This window comes from Mollisia scopiformis, assembly GCF_001500285.1.
Source record: "Mollisia scopiformis unplaced genomic scaffold LY89scaffold_38, whole genome shotgun sequence".
Classification (NCBI taxonomy): domain Eukaryota; kingdom Fungi; phylum Ascomycota; class Leotiomycetes; order Helotiales; family Mollisiaceae; genus Mollisia; species Mollisia scopiformis.
In genome coordinates this window covers 227070-244481 of record NW_017263618.1, presented here as the reverse complement: position 1 = coordinate 244481, position 17412 = coordinate 227070, and the positions used below count along the sequence as shown (strand labels likewise).

The 17412-nt window shown below is 46.6% G+C and overlaps 4 protein-coding genes across 4 annotated transcripts; 2 read left to right on the top strand and 2 right to left on the bottom strand.

Annotated features, from left to right (window-relative positions):
• Positions 1-2517: 2517 nt before the first annotated feature.
• On the top strand, positions 2518-3165 carry LY89DRAFT_702552 (uncharacterized protein; the record flags this gene model as incomplete). The annotated part of the gene is made up of 1 exon (XM_018217263.1): positions 2518-3165. The coding sequence occupies one exon, from the start codon at positions 2518-2520 to the stop codon at positions 3163-3165; it is 648 nt and encodes a 215-aa protein (XP_018061517.1).
• An 8007-nt stretch (positions 3166-11172) lies between these two features.
• Positions 11173-12591, bottom strand: LY89DRAFT_789952 (NAD(P)-binding protein; the record flags this gene model as incomplete). Its single annotated transcript, XM_018223313.1, has 3 exons — positions 11173-12118; positions 12183-12285; positions 12542-12591. 3 exons carry the CDS (start codon positions 12589-12591, stop codon positions 11462-11464), a joined length of 810 nt encoding a protein of 269 aa, XP_018061516.1. The 3' UTR covers positions 11173-11461.
• Positions 12581-14569, top strand: LY89DRAFT_631706 (uncharacterized protein). The gene is made up of 5 exons (XM_018211283.1): positions 12581-12761; positions 12836-13459; positions 13530-13859; positions 13940-14265; positions 14315-14569. Exons 1-5 carry the CDS (start codon positions 12655-12657, stop codon positions 14380-14382), a joined length of 1455 nt encoding a protein of 484 aa, XP_018061515.1. The 5' UTR covers positions 12581-12654; the 3' UTR covers positions 14383-14569.
• Positions 14570-14951: 382 nt separating this feature from the next.
• LY89DRAFT_631704 (ATP-dependent RNA helicase-like protein dbp9) lies at positions 14952-16975 on the bottom strand. Its single transcript, XM_018211282.1, has 3 exons — positions 16625-16975; positions 16102-16577; positions 14952-16051 (listed from the first exon to the last, which is right to left on the bottom strand). Exons 1-3 carry the CDS (start codon positions 16895-16897, stop codon positions 14995-14997), a joined length of 1806 nt encoding a protein of 601 aa, XP_018061514.1. The 5' UTR covers positions 16898-16975; the 3' UTR covers positions 14952-14994.
• Positions 16976-17412: the final 437 nt, after the last annotated feature.

Sequence of the window (17412 nt, the reverse complement as noted above, 5' to 3'; positions counted from 1 at the left end):
GCTTTGGCTAACGCCATCCCGCTCGACGAGGAGCTCTTCGGCCGGTCCATCGAGCCTAGTTTAGCTCGGGTTGAAAAGGGGCGAGTGAAGCGCTGTAACTCGTAAGCGAAGCCGCCCCTGGATTACTTCCACAACTCAGTACTTTTAAACTTTCAATGTATTTATTCAATCATGAAAACTGCATGTTATGGAGACTAAGGTCTCATGCTCAAAATTCCAGGTTAGGATACATTCTTGAGCTTTCAAAGGATGTGTATAAGAGGAAGTGGGCCAATGATGTCATTCTCGACCCACCATTTCTGATAAAGCTGTGGAGCTCCGAACCACATTTTCTCTCACCACCAACAGCACTATCACGCAACTAAGAATTCTCAGACCGCAGACTTTTATAAAGATGTCGCCTCTCAGCATTATTTCTCTCTATCTCCAATCCCATCCTCCTCAAAACCACCCGCCCTGAACTCCTCGAAAGTGCCAGAAACGAAGACCTACACAACGGACACGACATCATGGGAGAAGAAAACCGCCGTCCCTCCATCGTCGCAAAACGAACACACATCCGCCAACAAAAACACCAAACTCTCTTCCCCCACGAGCTTCCCACCCCTCCACGAGCCATCGATAGCCTGATCGCCGGTCTAGGCTACACCGGCATCGCCGCATACGTCTACTCGAACTACAAGAAGCTCAACCCATGGGAGCTCGCAGGCCTTACTGCAGGCTCTCTGACTCTCGGATACGGATTATTCGGGCTTGGGAAGAGGAACGGGATTATACAAGGCGCGGGCTTTGCGTTGAGGAGTGCGGAAGATGGGACGGGGAAGAAAGAACAGGGCGAGGATGACTGGAAAGGAGAGTTTAAGGGGATGGAGTTTGAGGCGCTGAAGGTGGGGGAGAAGATTGCGTGGTTGAGGAAGGAGCAGAAACGTATTAAGGATTTGCAGGAGGAGGAGCAGTTGAAGTGTGGACAGGCGTATATTGCGAAGGAGGAGGCTTATGGGGAGTATGAGAAGTATGGGAATTATGGAGGTGAGGCGTGGAGGTATGTTCTGTATTCCTATGCGTGGATTTGGGAGTGTGCTAATGTTGATATAGGTATGTGGAAGCGGATAGCGTGTGCCAGGATATGTACAACAAGTATGAGAAACAGCAGAAGAGGTTGAGCGAGATTCGAAAAGAAATCAATGCTTGGAGCGAGAAGATATGAAGAGTTGAAAGCGGATACAAATAGACGTATGTACTGGAAGCAGAGAACTAGAGCTTCAAGGCATCGCTATGATGTTGACGATAGAAGTGCTCTATCCCGGAGACCCAAGACTTTACTCGACAACCTTGGAGAAAATCGATTGAGGATGTCTCTTACCTCTGAGAAGACGGCACTGCCATTCAAATTTCTCGCCTTAGAGAATGACACAGCAGATACCAACGTGAATGCAGTCCATTTTGAACAAATGTAGCTTATCAGAAATTCACCTACCGATATCCTTCTGACGCTTTGCGCTTCGTCTCTCGCTGCCACACCTCACCAAAAACTCCAAACAATATCCCCAAATCCTCATCTCTCCCATCCCTATAACTCATCCACCATCTCTAGGTTCCCCCAAAACCTCCGGGTGATCCCTCCCCAACCGCACATCATGGTCAACACCTCCCATCCCTCAACGCAACCCAGGATCATCTACCCCAACTCCTCCACCGACCAAGACATTCATGCAAAAGCGCAATATCACCTGTATTCGAGTACATTGTCCAAAAAAGCCATATGACGACATCCGCTCAAAGTAGCCCTGCTGTACAGCCCCAGGTGGCCTCAGGGTTGCATTGACTATACGCCCACCGGCAGACATCCGGCAAATCAGAGCACTCGGTAACTGTTTGTTGCACGTCGCAGGACTCAGACCAGAGGTTATACAACCTAAGCCTCAAATGTAGGGGCCTCGGTTGGGGAGATAAGGGGCGGTTGGTGTAACAGCGAGAGCGAGATGGTTAGCCGAATTTCGGTACTTGAGTAGTCGCTGCATTACCTAAGATCAGAAGCAACTTTCTTATGAATTGTGCAAAGATTTAATGATACGCGCAATAACTCTGAAGCATTATAATACCCTGAGTCAATGTGTATAGTATTAGTCACGTGCCAACTGATGCTTGTCAGCGATTGGCTGTGCACCCCCCTTAAATGCTCGCTTCGAGATGACTGACATTGCAATCTTTTTTCCGAATTCTCGTCATTTTCTACTTCCCTGCCACGGGTTGATTGCTCCTCGTCAAGAACTCGGCTTGTGGCACAGCACTAATCTAGTACATGTGCCTGCAGATATGCAGGAAAGATCATCCAATGAGGAAGGTGGAAAACAGCTTACTTCTCATCCGCTATGTGAGTCACTGATACAGCATTCAGTTGTAGAACAAGTCAAAAGCTACAACGCAGACTACAAACGAAGACGTTATACATATTTCAGAATCCATTGCCACTTTCAACAGCACCCCAAAAATATATCCTCTCAAAACCTCCCCAAAATGGCATCCCACCTCTCCTCCCCCTCCGCAAAAAAATACTTCCTCACCCCCTGGACCCTCACAACACCCACCCACCCAGCCCTAACCTTCCAGCGCGCAACCCCCTCCCACATTTCCCACTGGCTCCCCCTCGTCACCAACCCCGCCAACAACATCCACATGGACGACGTGAAATCGCTCCTCTGGACGCCCTCCGACATCTCGGCATGGAAAACCCGCACTATTACCAACTACAACAAATCTTTAACCACCTACCACCAACTCGCCGTCCTGATTGCAGAGAACGGGAAGTTTGTCGGGTACGGAGATCTGTGGTTGTTGGAAAATGGGAATTTTAATGTAGGTGTGGTGCTCGATGTTTCGGTGCAGGGGAGGGGGCTGGGGAGGTTGTGTACGGCGGTGCTGGTGCAGTTGGGGTTTGAGGTTGGGGAGAAGGGGGTCGAGGCTGGGACGATGAAGGTTAATGGGGGGTTTAGGGGCGTGATGAGGAGTTTGGGGGTGGTGGAGGAGGAGAAGTTGGTTGTTGCTGAGGGGAGGGGGATTTTGGCTGAGCTGTCGTATACGGTTGATAGGGAGAAGTGGAGGGATGTTGAGTTGGATGTTGTGTGGGGTGAGGGGACGTTGGGGAGAGTTGATGAGGAAGTTTGAGTTGTATACTCTTCAGAATAGTGGAGAAAAGATTTGAAATGTGTGAAAGTATAGTTTCTTAACTTAGATATTAGTGCTTTTGCTAATGAAATTGTCTGTTATAAATTCAGACTATGAAAATGAAATTTATTTGATTTAAATTTCAATAATTTTATTAATAATATTGAATTTTTTTTAAAATTAATTTTAAATTTTTTTTTAAAAAACTTTAATTTTAATTCTTTTATTAAATATTTATTAAAATAATAAAACTTTAAAATATAATTTCTTTAATTTAAATTATAATATTTTTTATAATTATAAATTCTTAAAATATAATTTATTTAATTTCAATTATTATTTTCTTATTATATAAAATAATTATTATAAAAATAATTTTTAAAAATAAAAAATTTTATAATTAAAGTTTTAATATTTTTATTTAAAAATATTATTTATTATAAAATTAGTATATAAAAATACGATTTTGCTAATTTTAGTTTTAATATTTTTGCTAAAGAAATTGTTCGTCCAAAGTTTAAACTTTGAAAACACGGTTTTTCTAATTTAAATTTCAGTACTTTTGCTCAGGAAATTGTCCGTTATAAAGTTAAACAATTGAAAAATCTTTGAAAAAATCAATATAAGTTAATTGTCTGGATGCACATGCCACACATTGAAAGTTCATAAAGTCAGGCATTTATTGGTTCTATGCTATGTATGCTCGAATTTCGGGCAAAAGTCAGGCGAATTCTATAATACATAATGTACATCTCAAATGCCTCAGTTCACCGGGCCCTTAATCTCCTGCTGGACCACCTGAATGCAAACCTTCTTGATATCCATCCAAGTACAGACATCATTCTCAACCTCAGCACTGAACCATCCACCATCATCGTTGTCGTTGCCAATGTTGTTGCATTCAACACAAGCCTCCCGGATCGCCGCAACGTGTCCTTGCCATTGGCTGAAATGGTCGTAGTTGGGGGCCTTAGGCTTGATGTAGGCGCAGAGTTCCTCGGAAGCGTTGTTGTTTGCCATCTTTCGTACGGTGAATGCGGATTGTGGGGTCTTTGTCTCGTCATAGAATGTGACTTGGCCAGTGGCAGCATCCACCTTCTCCTTGGTGATGGTTTGCACAACAGCATAAACCTTGGGAACGAATTTCATCTCCATGCGGTCGAGAACGCTATCGGGAATGGGGTTCTTGTGGACGATCTGACACTCTGCCCAAGCCATAATCTGCTTCTGCGCGTCCTCGTCGTATTTGACAGTGCATTTGAGGAGCCCAGTACCATTGTCATAGACCGAGTCATGATGAGCGTGGGGTCGGGAAATTGGCTTTGCCATACGCTTTCGGATAGCTTCGTTGGCTTCGTTGACACTGGGATAACGTCCAACCTCTGCCTTGGCAACATTGACTTCTCCAGCTACTTCAGTGGTGGTAGTCTCGAAGGCGTCAGTCGTAATGGCTTGGTAGACAACGTACTGAAGGACACGACTGCCTGGGGACCCGTGGTTGCCGGGTTGTTGGACTGCAAGGTTTGCATTCTGGCGTTCGCTGACAGCTCGGGCAGTAGCAACGTTTCTGGCAGCAGTGCTTCCTGAGGTCATGCCGCTGGTTTGTCTCATTGGTCCATGGTTCGCGCCTCGTCGGTTGGCTGGTACACGTTGACTGCGTGGGGCCTCGTCCGTATCCATGAAGTCATCATTGTCCTCACTATCGTCCTCCAAATACTTGCTAGAGTTCTCCTTGACACCGTAGCCGCCTGTCTTCTTCAATGATCCTGGTTTCGGCTTCGGGAAGTCCGTGGGGTCCTCCTCTGACTCCGAATCATATCCGACGGTGTTGGCAGCGATCTTCTTGTAGCCGGTAGCAGCAATAAGTCCTTGGCGTGCCCTGTCTGGAAGAACACCTTGTCGTCCTCCACGAGCTGTCAAGCTTGTATTCATACCGCGTAAAGCACCTTCCCGTCCTCCACCAGATCCCATGTATGCCATCGCGCCTTGGACAGAGCCTCCGCGGCTTCGACCACCAGATGATGCCATGTTTGTGTTCGTGCCTCGGAGAGAGGCTCCACGGCCTCGACCAGGTGATGCCTTCTTCTTGGCCAGACGCATTTGCTGCTCGATAGTGAGCTCTTCAATATCTGACATCTCTTCAAATCGTTGAGCGGAAGACATTGATCCTTGGACGTGTCGGTGATTCGTGCGATCTTCGGTGTTTGGCAAAGGCACGTCTGCAAATCGTCGGGTAGAAGATGACTGACTTTCGAATCGTTGGGGAGTAGCAGGCATGGATCTGTTTAGGCTAGTTGCGGCATCCTTGATTCGCTGTTCCTTAGCTGCGGCTAGGCGAGCTAGATGTTGCTATATGCTAAAATTAGCATGAATCTAGATATTTTTCGAGCTCGGGAATACATACACTTTTCGCTTCCATGATTGCATCAACATCGGCGTTCACCTGTGCACGATCCACTGGTATTCCAGTGGTTTTTGCATCTTCCTCCGCCTTCATGAATAGCTCATTGAATTTCGCTTGTCGATATTTCTCGTCATCTTTTCTTTTGCGCTCCGCTTTTTGTTTCGCACTACGTCCGCCAGGTGTCTTTCGCTCCATGATATCGTTTCGCATAATTGATGATTCGCGTTTTGAAATATCGTGTCGTGTAAATAATTTTTTTGGGTTTGAAATGTCGTTTTGCATAAATAATAGTTGTTGGTTTGAAATTTCATCTCGCGCAAATAGTAATTTTTGGGTTTCAATGTCGTTTTGCGGGGATAGCCATTCTCGGTTCTTGATGTCATTTTGGGTGGACAGTGATTCTCGCTTTATATTGTTGTTTTGCATGGACAGCGATTTTTGGGCGGTAATGTCGTCTTGCGCAGAAAAGGAATCTAGGGCTGTAATTTCTTTTTGCGTAGATAGTGATTCTTGCGCTGTAATATTGTTCCGCGCAAACAAAGATTCTCGACTTGTAATGTCGTTTTGCGTCGATAGTGACTTTCGAGCTGTGATGTTGTTTTGCATAGATAGCGATTTTCGTGCTGTAATGTCGTTTCGCACAGACAAAGATTCTCGGCTTGTAATGTTGTTTTGCGGTGACAGTAATTTTCGTGCTGTAATGTCGTCTCGCACAGACAAAGATTCTCGGGTTATAATGCTGTTTTGCGTGGACAGTGACTTTTGAGGTGTAATGTCGTCTTGCCTAAAAACCTCGCTTACATTCAGGGGCTCAAGCGACTTGGTCATAGCGCGCTGTTTTTCAGCCCTACAAGCGAATGTTAGTTTCCGGGTCACGATGTTTGATGACAATAAACTTACATCTCAGGAACAAATAAGTTCTCTTCCTCTGGCTCGCCCAAGACATCTTCGTGTGCTCTCGAAAGCCCCTGGTGCGCTGCATTGTTGTTGAGCGTGCTTGGAATCTTAGCGGATTTCAAGCTCGCGGCAAGCTTCTTGGCCTCCTCTCTGTTGGCCTGGATTCTTGCCATGTTCTCTGCATCAGGTTGAATACGCTCATGACTCTCCTTTTCCTTTGCCCTCTCCTCTGCCAATCTTGCATTTTCCTTCCGGCCTTGTTCAATCTTCTCTGTTGCCAATCGTCTCTTCTCATTTTGCGCCGCAAGCTCAGCCGATGCTTTCTGTCTCCGCTCCTCATCTCTCTTGACCTTCTTGCGAGCCTCTACTTCTTCTCTCGAGAGCTTCTCCTCGGCGGCTTCCTCTGCTGCAATTCTCAATTTTTCTTTCTTCGCGGCGGCAGCTTCAGCCTCTCTCTGCAAGATCTCCATCTTTAATTCTTCGCGCTTCTTCGCATTCTCAGCTCTTTCGTTGGCAATGCGCATCTGCATCTCTTCAGATGTCTCCTCGATTGTGCTACCAAACAGATCGTCGTCCAGGGCAGCCTCTTTTCCTTTCAGCTCTTTGTCAATGATAGTTTGCGCGGCAAGCTCTTGTCTCATAGCTTCAGCGTTCATCGGTCGCTCATGAACTTTGGGCTTATGTATTGGCTTGGTAGTGTTCAAAGACATCTCTGCATCGTTTGCTTTAGTCTTAGCCTGTGTAGGATGACTATATTCCATCATTGTGGTAGCCAACGTAGGGGAAAGGAACAATTCTTCTGTCAGACTGGGTCGTTCTGGTGTTCGATGCCTCGACGGTTGCTGCGACGATTGCTGCGACGGGTGCTTCGACAGCTGCTGCGACGGGTGCTGTGACGATTGCTTCGACGATTGCTGCGACGGGTGCTGCGACGGTCGCTCTGATGGTTGCGACGGTTGCCATTGAGGCATGGATGATCTGAGTGCCTGCGGTGGGTCTGGTGCAACGAGATCCATGATACTATATTCACGTTCACGTCGAGGTGTGCGGGGTTGTTTAGTAGAATATTCCTGCTTCGGCTTCAACTTGTATGAGTGCTCAGTCAAGTTCTCCTGTGCAGATTTGGTGGCACCGAAAATTCCCTCTTGATACCACTTGTCGGATGTTGTAGAATGGCTCTCAGACTGATGACGAAAATCTTGGTTTCTGCTTGACTTCTTTCCCTTGAACAAGTCGTTGATGATTGGAGAAGGATTGCCTGTATTATTCTCACCTTCTTGTTGATAGATCGAACCCACTGGCAAAGAGACTTGAGTTGGGTGAGAGTTCTGAAATCGAGAAGCACTCTGACTTCTTGATCGTATGATCGTGGGTGCTCTAGATCGACTTCTACCTCTCTCTTCTCCGCGACTTAAGGTGTTCATTTTGTTTTGGACAGGTGTAGATAGTTCGTTTCGGGATTGGGAATATGACAGTCCAGGCAAACTTTCCTGATCCATCGGTGAATTATCTCCAGTACCCCGCACCATCTCCGAAAACGAATAATTTGAGACAGCGGTCGAGGTTCGTCTTGGTGGCTCCTGGTATTGGCTTTCGTTTTCAAAGCTTTCTGGTGCCCGATATGGACTCGCAAGTCGTGGACGCTTTACTGCAAGTGATCTGGCAATCGGTGAAGGATGCGAGCTGGATTCCATCTCCGCATTGTTATTGTATTGGTTGTAGTCTTGGTCGAATGTTTGTGGTCTTTTAGGAAGTTGACGCTCTTCTGGATTGCTGAAGGAGTCGACTGATATCTGAGGGGGCTCGACTGATACCTGACGAGAGTTGCTTCCCGACCTCGGAGGGTTACCATAGCCTCCACGGAATGGTGATCCCAATTGTGGAACTCGCTTTTGGAGTTGTCGATCTTGCTCCGGTGTGCGTTGAGACATGAGTTTGATATACTTGTTCTCTGGTGTGGTTGGTACAGTGGCCATTGGATGTTTGCTTTTGGGGTGTTTTGGATAAAGGGGGTTGTTGTGGTTGGAATTGTGAAGGTGGTGGAGAAGTAAAGAGGAAAGTAGGTTGTTGTTTTTGTTTCCAGAAGTCCGATCAATGGTATTGATATACAAGGGAGGCTATGCTAAGCGAGCGGGCAAGGGGTAATTTTGTTCCGACCTACGGCTAATGGAGTTCAAGAAGGCTGCGTTAAGCGACCGGGGAGGCTTTGGTTGTTATTCCAAGTTCTATTGATAGAATAGGCAAGGTGGGTTAGGTGAGTAAATAGGTTGTTGTTGACCAAACTCTGATTAATGGAGTTTGGGCAGGATGTGCTGGGCGGGCGGGTATGTTGTTGTTGTGTTCAGAACTTTTATTGATGAAACTTAAGGCAAAGTATGTTAAGCCGGTGGGTAGGTTGTAGTTTTGTTTCGAGCTATAATCAACCGAATTCAAGAAAGGGTGTCTTAGGCGGGCGAGTAGGTCGTAGTCGTGTTCCAAACTCCGATTAATAGAATCCAAGACAGAGTATGCTAGGCGGTCGGGTAAATTGATGTCTTTTTCCCGAACTATGCCTAGTGAATTTCAAGACAAGGTGTGCTAGGCGGTCGGGTAAATTGATATGGTCTCCCGAACCCAGTGAAATTTATGACAAGGTGTGCTAGGCTGTGATCCTTTTAATGATTTAGCTGCTAATAGTGATGTTTCCTCCAAGACTGTTCTGCTTGATATCTTTTTCTCGAGGTAGAATTGTGCGAGAAAATCTCCGTGGATGCTTGTTTGTAATGGTTTGCGGCTGACGATTGAATATTTCTTCGGGACTGCTAAAGGCAGAGGTGGCGTGATGTGACTTCCTCTAATATGTAGTGTTAGTGAATGGTAGCTATTGATCGAATGTCCCTTGATTAGGTTGAGAAGATGGCTAATGTAAATCCTCTCTTTGCCTCCTCCTTGTATTTTGATTTGAAAGAGCTACAAGCTCGTTTGTGGTATGAGACTGACTGCTAGTAATTTCATGCTCGAAAAATAGCACCAGAGACCAGTAGGATTCACAAGCTTGACAGACTTCCTAAGAGATATGTTAGTTTCCTATACATGTTAGTTCTAGACTAAAGAAGTTCAAGCACGTTGTATTGCTTAAATCCAAGAGCGTTTGAGACTAACGTTATGATACGGGTCAGGAAAGTAGACGTTTAGACAATGTAATGGGAAGGGAAGAGCGTGAGAAAATATATGATCTCTAAAGTGAAGTAAGAACTTTTATTGATAACAACAGTTTTAATATTCAATCTGAGGCGATAGCCGGAATAAGCCTCTGAAATCTAAAGAGCCGGGAAGCGAAGGACTCCCGAGATGATCGAACGCCGGCAACTAAGTTAGATTAGTTATTAGCTATAAATACATTGGAAAAGAAAAGACATAGAAAAGCCGTGAGAAAGTGTACGCTTTCTTCTAGAGTGAAATGAAATAGTTATCGATAACAATAGCGTTAAGATTTAGGCGAGAAGATAGGAGGAACCGTGAGAAAACGGACCTAAGTAGACTTTCTGCTATGGCAATGCAAAAAATCTCTATCGATAGCAATAGCGGCGATGTTAGTACAGCGTAATAGAAAAGCATGAGAAATTCTATGCTTTCTTTTAGAATAAAGCAAGAATCTGTATTAATGACAATGCCGGTATACGGCTGACCGCTACTCGTAAGGTCAAATTGCAGAATGTCATCGGGTAACTGGAGAAAGAGTGAATTGCTTAGCAAATAAGAATCGTCTAGCATGAAGATCAACTCAACTTACGCTGTTACCAAACGTATTAACCCACTCAACACCTGCACTTAAATATTACTTGCACATTAGCACTGTCCGCTCCGCGCCTTAGCACTGCTCGCACTTTAGCATTACTTACTGATAACGGTTTATGCCTACTCTTTCAGCAGTGTACAAGTATGAATGAGAATTAATCAGTGGAGAAATTGCGTAAAAGAAAGCGAGTGAGTTTTGGAGAATTATGAACGGGAAGGCATTTCAACTTCGTCTAAATTTTTCCATGATAAGGGAATGTTTGTTTTCTTGCTCTACTCTTACTCCTCTCACTCACTAACCCACTCACTAACTCCAATATCGAAGCACACGAGTAGGAATAAGTATATATAGCCTTGAAAGAAGAAGTTAGGTGGAATTAAAGGTTGTGCAAAATGAGGAGCTACGGGAAGTGAGACGGTAATTAAGGTGAGTTAATATTAATTGCTAAACGAAACACAATTTTGGTTTGCTACTAAACAAAAGTCTATAACTTCATGTTTGTGCCAAAGTGTAGCCGTTAGTAGATAATAAAGCAAAGTTCATCCTCCTGTAAAGTTCTTCCTTGACTCGAAACTAAATTACGTAGGGTGCAGCATGAGTGCTAAGGGAATATTCTGAGGTACGGCAAAGTAAGTCTGATCGTGTTCTTGTGCAACCTGAACAAGCCCAATTAGAGCCCAAGCTAGACTGATTTCACCTCAAAGATGAGCGAAACTAGCCCTGGGCAAGTCAGAGGTCTCTGACAATAGGTCAAACCTCAACCCGTCTAGTAAATCTTAGCAACCAAAAACAGCTTAGCACTTAAGTTGAATTCTTTCGATCTGAAACATTTATTATTTGACATCCCATACTGGTAGTTGTCTACAATTCCTTTATTTAAGATCAGTCATCTCACAGCTGCTTTGAGAACTCTATGGCTAGAGAGAGTAGAGATCTTTATATTCTTAAGTTGCGACTCTAAGTGTGCGTCGTATCCTCTTCCTGACAGTCCAACTCTACGCAAGCTTCTCAGCCACAATCTTCTTCAAATCTTCCTCCGTCAACTCCTTGACTCCCAGAAGCTCGTTGTCAGTCTCATCATACGCACTACCGTACGTTTCACCTGCAAGTCCCGTACCCTGGATGATCTTATAAATGGTCGCCGGGCTAAAGTCGCCCGCGCTGATTCCATCCAGACCCTCTTTCAAGACCTTACTCGCAGCTACCTTGGTAACCTCTCATTTGTCCTGGGGCCTCATTCTCTGCGCCATGTTCAACAGCTGATTCGGTGTCAAGATGACCTCGGAAATCTTCACGACCCGATTTTTGGTGGCCTTCGTGTTCTTCAAGATTGCAGCGATGGCCTTGCCGGACGTCGCAAGGGAATTGCAACTGAGTCGGTTGTCACCCTCGTCGAGCAAGAGCGCTTTGCGCTCTGCGAAATCAAGCAGGCCCGCTGCGCCTGGCACGAGCAGGGATTCCATGAAGGCGCCGCATGCGAGCACCGTCCAGCTCATTAGTCCTGCGTCTGCCTTTTCTTGCAGGTGGCGTCTGATCATGAACACATTCTCATAGAGCGGGAACTTTTCTAGCTTGGGGTTCGTGGTGACGGAGCCATACTCGGAGGGAATGAAGCGCTTCACTCCTGCAGCGGCAGCTGCGTCAATCAACACGGTCTGGTACTTGATGGCTGTTCCGGCCACGGTGGAAACCACTGCATCGATGCCTTTGAGTGCAGCAGTCAAAGACTCCACGGATGTGAAGTCCACTTCCGCTACTTCAACACCTGGGCATGCATCGAATTCTCCAGGCTTCTTGGATCTGGTGAGGATTTTGACCTGGAATTTGGTGTCGATCAGGCCTTTGAGGACATGAGGTCCAAGAGCGCCGGACGCCTGGTCCAGTTGTCAGTCAGTCATTATTCTCCGTGAACATTTTCTTGGTGGAATTGATACGTACACCGGCAATTGCAACCGAGTTGATTATTGAAATGATGAAGATTGCGTAAGACAGGAGTATTGCAGTTCTTCTACTCAAATTGGTGTTGGCGTAGATGGTTTTGCTGTGCTAATAAGAAATGCTGATGAAGTGTCCGTCATTGTTGGAGCGAGTAGATGTCCTTTATACATATTTGCGTGTCTGACTGAGTGGTAGATTGGTTTATGACTTCCGCCGCTCCGGCCTGATGAATCAAGACATCTGAAGGTCCTCCCGACGGCGTCCCGACCAAGATCCGCCATACCCCGACCAAAGTCCCGATCCGAGTCCGCACATCCCCCGCACCTGCAGAACGCTTCTTGGCGGGCATCCGCCCTTACATAGGTAACATTTCCCGCCTCACATTCGCAACGGCACCGACTCCTTCCATCGTCAACTCTGAGAAAAACTTTCTGTACAGTGATAAGCATTCTTCCTCACCCGATCACGAAACATGAGCACCCAGGGCCGTGCGATGATTGCAGACAAAGCTTGTACCCGATGTAGCCAATCGAAGAGAGGATGCGACCGCGCAGTCCCCGGTTGTGGACGCTGTACAAGGTACAGGATTCGAACCATTATTAAGTTGAACTCGTTGTGTACAGTACAATGTTGCTGACCGAGACGACGTGCAGAATCCGTCGAAGATGCGAGTATGAGGTCTCCAAGACGTCGCGCTTGAGCCCACCCCCTTCGCAATCGCCAGGACCAGGGACGTTTCTGGTCTCAGAACCAACTGCACCAAACCAGCTCAAGAACGCCACCATTCAGAAACTCGAGCCCTTGACGCCAGAAAGTGCCGTTGCAGCGTATCGCCGGGCAGTCGAGCCGTGGTTTCCGATTGCATACCGATTACAGGACCGACTCCATCCGACATGGGACGAGACTTCTCTGGATGTTGCTTTACTCTGCCTTTCCATTTTACTTCTCACCACCAGCCCTTCTATGAATGTCAACAGTGACGGCAAAACTTCTGAACTCGAAACCCTGTATCTTCAAACCAAGAGTAGCCTCGCTTTGGCCGAAGGACTTGGATTGAATTCTTTTCCCATCGTTCAATCAAGAATTTTGATCACTCTTTTCGAAGTCAGCCATGGCTTTTACCCAGCTGCTTATATCTCTATTGGAGCCACGGTGAGAGCTGTAGACGCACTTGAAGATCATCCTACGGGAGATGTCTTGCAACCTCACGGTTCAGCTGGAGCAGTCAGTGAGGAAGAGACAATTTTGACTTGGTGCGGCATTCTGGTCCTGGATAGGTGAGTTTTCATCCTCAGAGTTTCCAGAAACGAAGCCCAGCTGGAAGCTCCATCTCATGATTGCGTCCAGATACATCGCCACGGAATCGGGCCCACGCTCATCACTAACCCGCTCTCGAACCGCATGGCTTCATAACCTCCTGAAGCCAGCCCTTTGCCCAACACACGAGCCCAATCAAGATAAAAACAGCCCTAGGGCCCGCTTCGCGCGCCTGGTGGAAGCTTCCGCTATGCTGGACAAGATCCACACCACCATAAACAGCCCCACGTCCGAGCAGATATTCAACTTGGAAGAGGTGATGTTGACGGTCAAAACGTCAACTACCCTTCAGACGCTTCTGACCGAGGAGATCCTGGCAGAGGATCACCTCTACTCCGGCACTTTGGGGTTATGTCATATGTAAGTAAGATGCCAGCCAGCCCTCGCAGATTGAGCCGTATGTTTGTGCGGTAATCTCGTCGATGCTGATGTTTAGGCAGTGCGCTCCTCCTAGCATTCGAGAACGGCACCAAGATATCCTTCTCAGCCAGCAACGCAACTGAGAATTGGAATTCCCTCGCCACAACGTCTCTCCTCTCCATCCTCTCCACCATAACCAGTACAGTCGAACCTTTCACAGTAGGAACACGCTCCATTGATTTCAACTCCTTCCCGCCGCTCGTCACCTTCTTGGTGTACAAAGCGGCAATGATCACAACGGAGCGGCTATCGAGGGGACTCGATGCAGCAAATGACGACGGAATGGCAAGGTTGAGGACTCTGAGGAAGTTCTTGCGGATTGTGGGAAAGCGGTGGTTGAGTTGTGGTAAGTTGGTCCCGAAAGCTGTTAAATTAGCTGACCGAAGTTTGTAAAGAGCGTTACCTCAAGCTTCTTGATGAAGACACGACTCCGAGGATGTTGAAGGCTATCGAGCAGGGGTAAGGGTCTTTTTAGTTTGACCCATTGGCTCAGCGATGCTAGTGAACGCCGATATTGCTTGTGCAAGTAAATATTAGCAACGTATATCAAAGAAGTGAGAAGCTCTATGCTCTTATGCTCATGACACATTTTGTCACCCATAATGTCTGTAAATCATATTGAAAAGAAAATATATTACATTCTCCAAAGCGGAACCAAACACTCACTCATACTCGGACATCCAACTCAAAGACCAACATTCAAAATCTTCTATGAGGGCAAACTTCCTGTGCACAATCTCACACAACTCTCACATGTGTCGTATGGCGTTAAATACGCACTATTGCTATCCTCCCTTAGAGCGATGAATGGTTGCCTCCCACCGGGTGGCACAAGTGGTGGGTGGCTCCTATCTTTTTGTTTACTCACTTCTTTTTCTTTTTCTTGTTCAGAGCACACGAGATCTAGCGAGATGTGTCTTCCCTTTGGAGTTAATGCTGTGGAAATTGGGACATAGAATATCCATGTCCCAGACTTTGTAGGACAATGTAAGCAGGTTAAGTCACAAGTGACAGTCAAACATTCATGCTGCTCTCAAAGTTCATTCATTGGTATCCACAACAGCTAATGCATCTCTCACTTTCGAGATTTCCCCTTGAACGTCTTCAAAGGATCAACCTTCCTTCCATTCTTCTTCTTCGCCCTCCCCTTATTAGCCATCCTGGCCTTCCTAATCCGATTTTCCGTCGTCTTCCTCAAACTCACAAACCCAACATCGCCAGTAAGACCCTTCTTGCCTTCCTTCGGCAGCAAGTAATCAGGCACATGCTTCAAATGCGATTGGACCCTAGCTGGCCGAAGTTCGCCATCATGTCGAAGATGGTACAGATCCTCGGGATTCTCTTCGAAATGCCGCTTCAATTTTTCGCTCTTGACTAATTCCTGTCTGAGTTCTGTCGTCCGGGCTTCGCGGACGGCTATCCCGGTGACGGCTCGCAAGGCATCATTCATTCTATATCTGAAGGATTCTACTTGCTTCATGTCAAAGTTGTATGGCTTGACCTCCTTCCCCTTCTTCGATTGATGCTTGACGATCTTGGCGAGGACTTTCTCGTCATCCTTTGCTGACTCGATGCTGGTTGGCTTGTGTTTTCGGTACTGCTCGGCTGGAATGACAAATGATAGGGCCATTCCGGTTTGGCCGGCTCGTGCTGTTCGTCCAATCCGGTGGGTATATGATTTGGACGATGTGGGGAGGTCGAAATTCAGTACGCAAGCAACGTTCTTGAAGTCGATGCCCCGTGACACTCCATATTCCTTGTCCTTTTTTACAGTCTTCCGTTTCTTCTTTGTTGGCGCTTCACTCTCCGTAGCTGGGTCTTTTCCATTCGTAGTTGGGGCATATTCATCTCCATCGCCCACCTTCTCCGCATCTTCATCTCCAAGTACCTCGTGCTCATCTGATGCGATTATGATATCGTAGATATTTTTGTTGAATTCTTCCACAACATGAATTCTCGAATTGACCGGCAGTTCTGAATTGAGAATGCAACTCCTCGTTCCAAATTGCTCCAGAAAGAGCTTCAGTCTGTAGCATCTGTCGATATCGCCCACAAATATGATGCATTTCCCCTTGATCAGCTTCAGCTTGAATATGACATATACTAGCAAGAACTTCTCGTCCTCGGCACATCTGTAACTTATTAGTAAAGCTTGCAACACGCATTCCACTGTACTACTCACTTGACAACATATTGGCTCACTCCTTCACCAGCTTCTTCGGTTTCTTCCAATGTCAAAATCTCGGGATTCCTGCAAAACAACCCTTTCAGAGTCTCGACCTCACTGGTCAAAGTTGCGCTCATCAAGATGGTCTGTACTCCCTTCGGCATAACCTTAGCCACATTCTGGAGATCCTCATCATAGCCATATGACAAAACCAAGTCCGCCTCATCAATAACCAAATGTGCGAGATTGTCAAGGGAAAAAGCACCTGAATTCGCGTTCACTGATGCTCGAGCTGGTGTCGCAATGACGATGTCTGGAGAGTCCGCCAGTAGCGATCGTTGGACAGCATCAGAGACCTTTTGTGTAAGATTGATCGCTCGAATATCTTTTGCGCAGAATGTCGAGAAGGACTCGACCACTTTGAATACTTGTTCAGCCAGTTCGCGGGTAGGTACAAGGATTAAGGCGGATGTGCATGGAGTCGAAGACGTCTAAATTGATTAGCTATGAATACCCTGCGGAGCACAATGAGACATACCTGTTTCCGCTTCAGGATAGAATGAATTATGGGCAGTAGATATGCAGCTGTTTTCCCTGATCCGGTTTTCGCTCTCGCCAACACATCACAGCCATCCAATGCCAAAGGAATGGCTTTGCTCTGAACCGGCGTGGGGATCTTGAAGTTTTGCTTCGCGATGCCCTGAAGCAATCGAGTATCCAGACCTAGGGCAGAAAATCCAGCATCTTCCTTCTTCCCTTCAACTTGTTGCACCACGACCGGTACATCGTTCTCGTCGAGTTTTCGTTTCATGTCGGCGGTGGTAATGTAGGGTTTGGCTGAGAAGTTGGAAATCTCGAATCTGAACTTTTTTCCAGCCCCAGGTTTTGTTCCGAGCTTTAGCCGGATGCAAGGCTAGTAATGCACGTGACCTATTAGCGTCTTGAACCCCACCTCTTTCGTCTCCTTGCTCTTATCTTGATCTGATATTGATTCATACTGCGGAAGCATTCGAACAGGATACCTGCAACCGCGCTTTGACGTTGCAATCATTATCTCCCGAGGTACATCTGTATTTGCAGTGCACTCCACTTTGCCACAAGTATCGTCGGCCCAAAGACTGTAACGTTACGCCAAGAATGCTTTAGTCGTATGTCGAGAAAGCTTTGGGAAACCTTCAAAGGTGGGACGCGCCTCGACTTGTCGGCTTGGGGATCTTCTTTGTTCTCCAAGGTCGAGAGACCCGCTTCAGTTCCCCGCAATAATGAATCCTCGTCGCAATGTTATCCGATAGTCAGAGACGACCACCAATCGTGCGCTATGAAGCT

Excerpts from the sequence above, each read along its gene's own strand:
- LY89DRAFT_631706 (XM_018211283.1), top strand. The coding sequence starts at position 12,655 with ATGAGCACCCAGGGCCGTGCGATGATTGCAGACAAAGCTTGTACCCGA. Across the intron at positions 12,762-12,835 it reads GGTTGTGGACGCTGTACAAG|AATCCGTCGAAGATGCGAGT; the intron begins GTACAGGATTCG and ends GACGACGTGCAG. Across the intron at positions 13,860-13,939 it reads ACTTTGGGGTTATGTCATAT|TGCGCTCCTCCTAGCATTCG; the intron begins GTAAGTAAGATG and ends ATGTTTAGGCAG.
- LY89DRAFT_631704 (XM_018211282.1), bottom strand. The coding sequence starts at position 16,897 with ATGAAACGAAAACTCGACGAGAACGATGTACCGGTCGTGGTGCAACAA. Across the intron at positions 16,578-16,624 it reads CTATCCTGAAGCGGAAACAG|ACGTCTTCGACTCCATGCAC; the intron begins GTATGTCTCATT and ends TAATCAATTTAG. Across the intron at positions 16,052-16,101 it reads GTGAGCCAATATGTTGTCAA|ATGTGCCGAGGACGAGAAGT; the intron begins GTGAGTAGTACA and ends AATAAGTTACAG.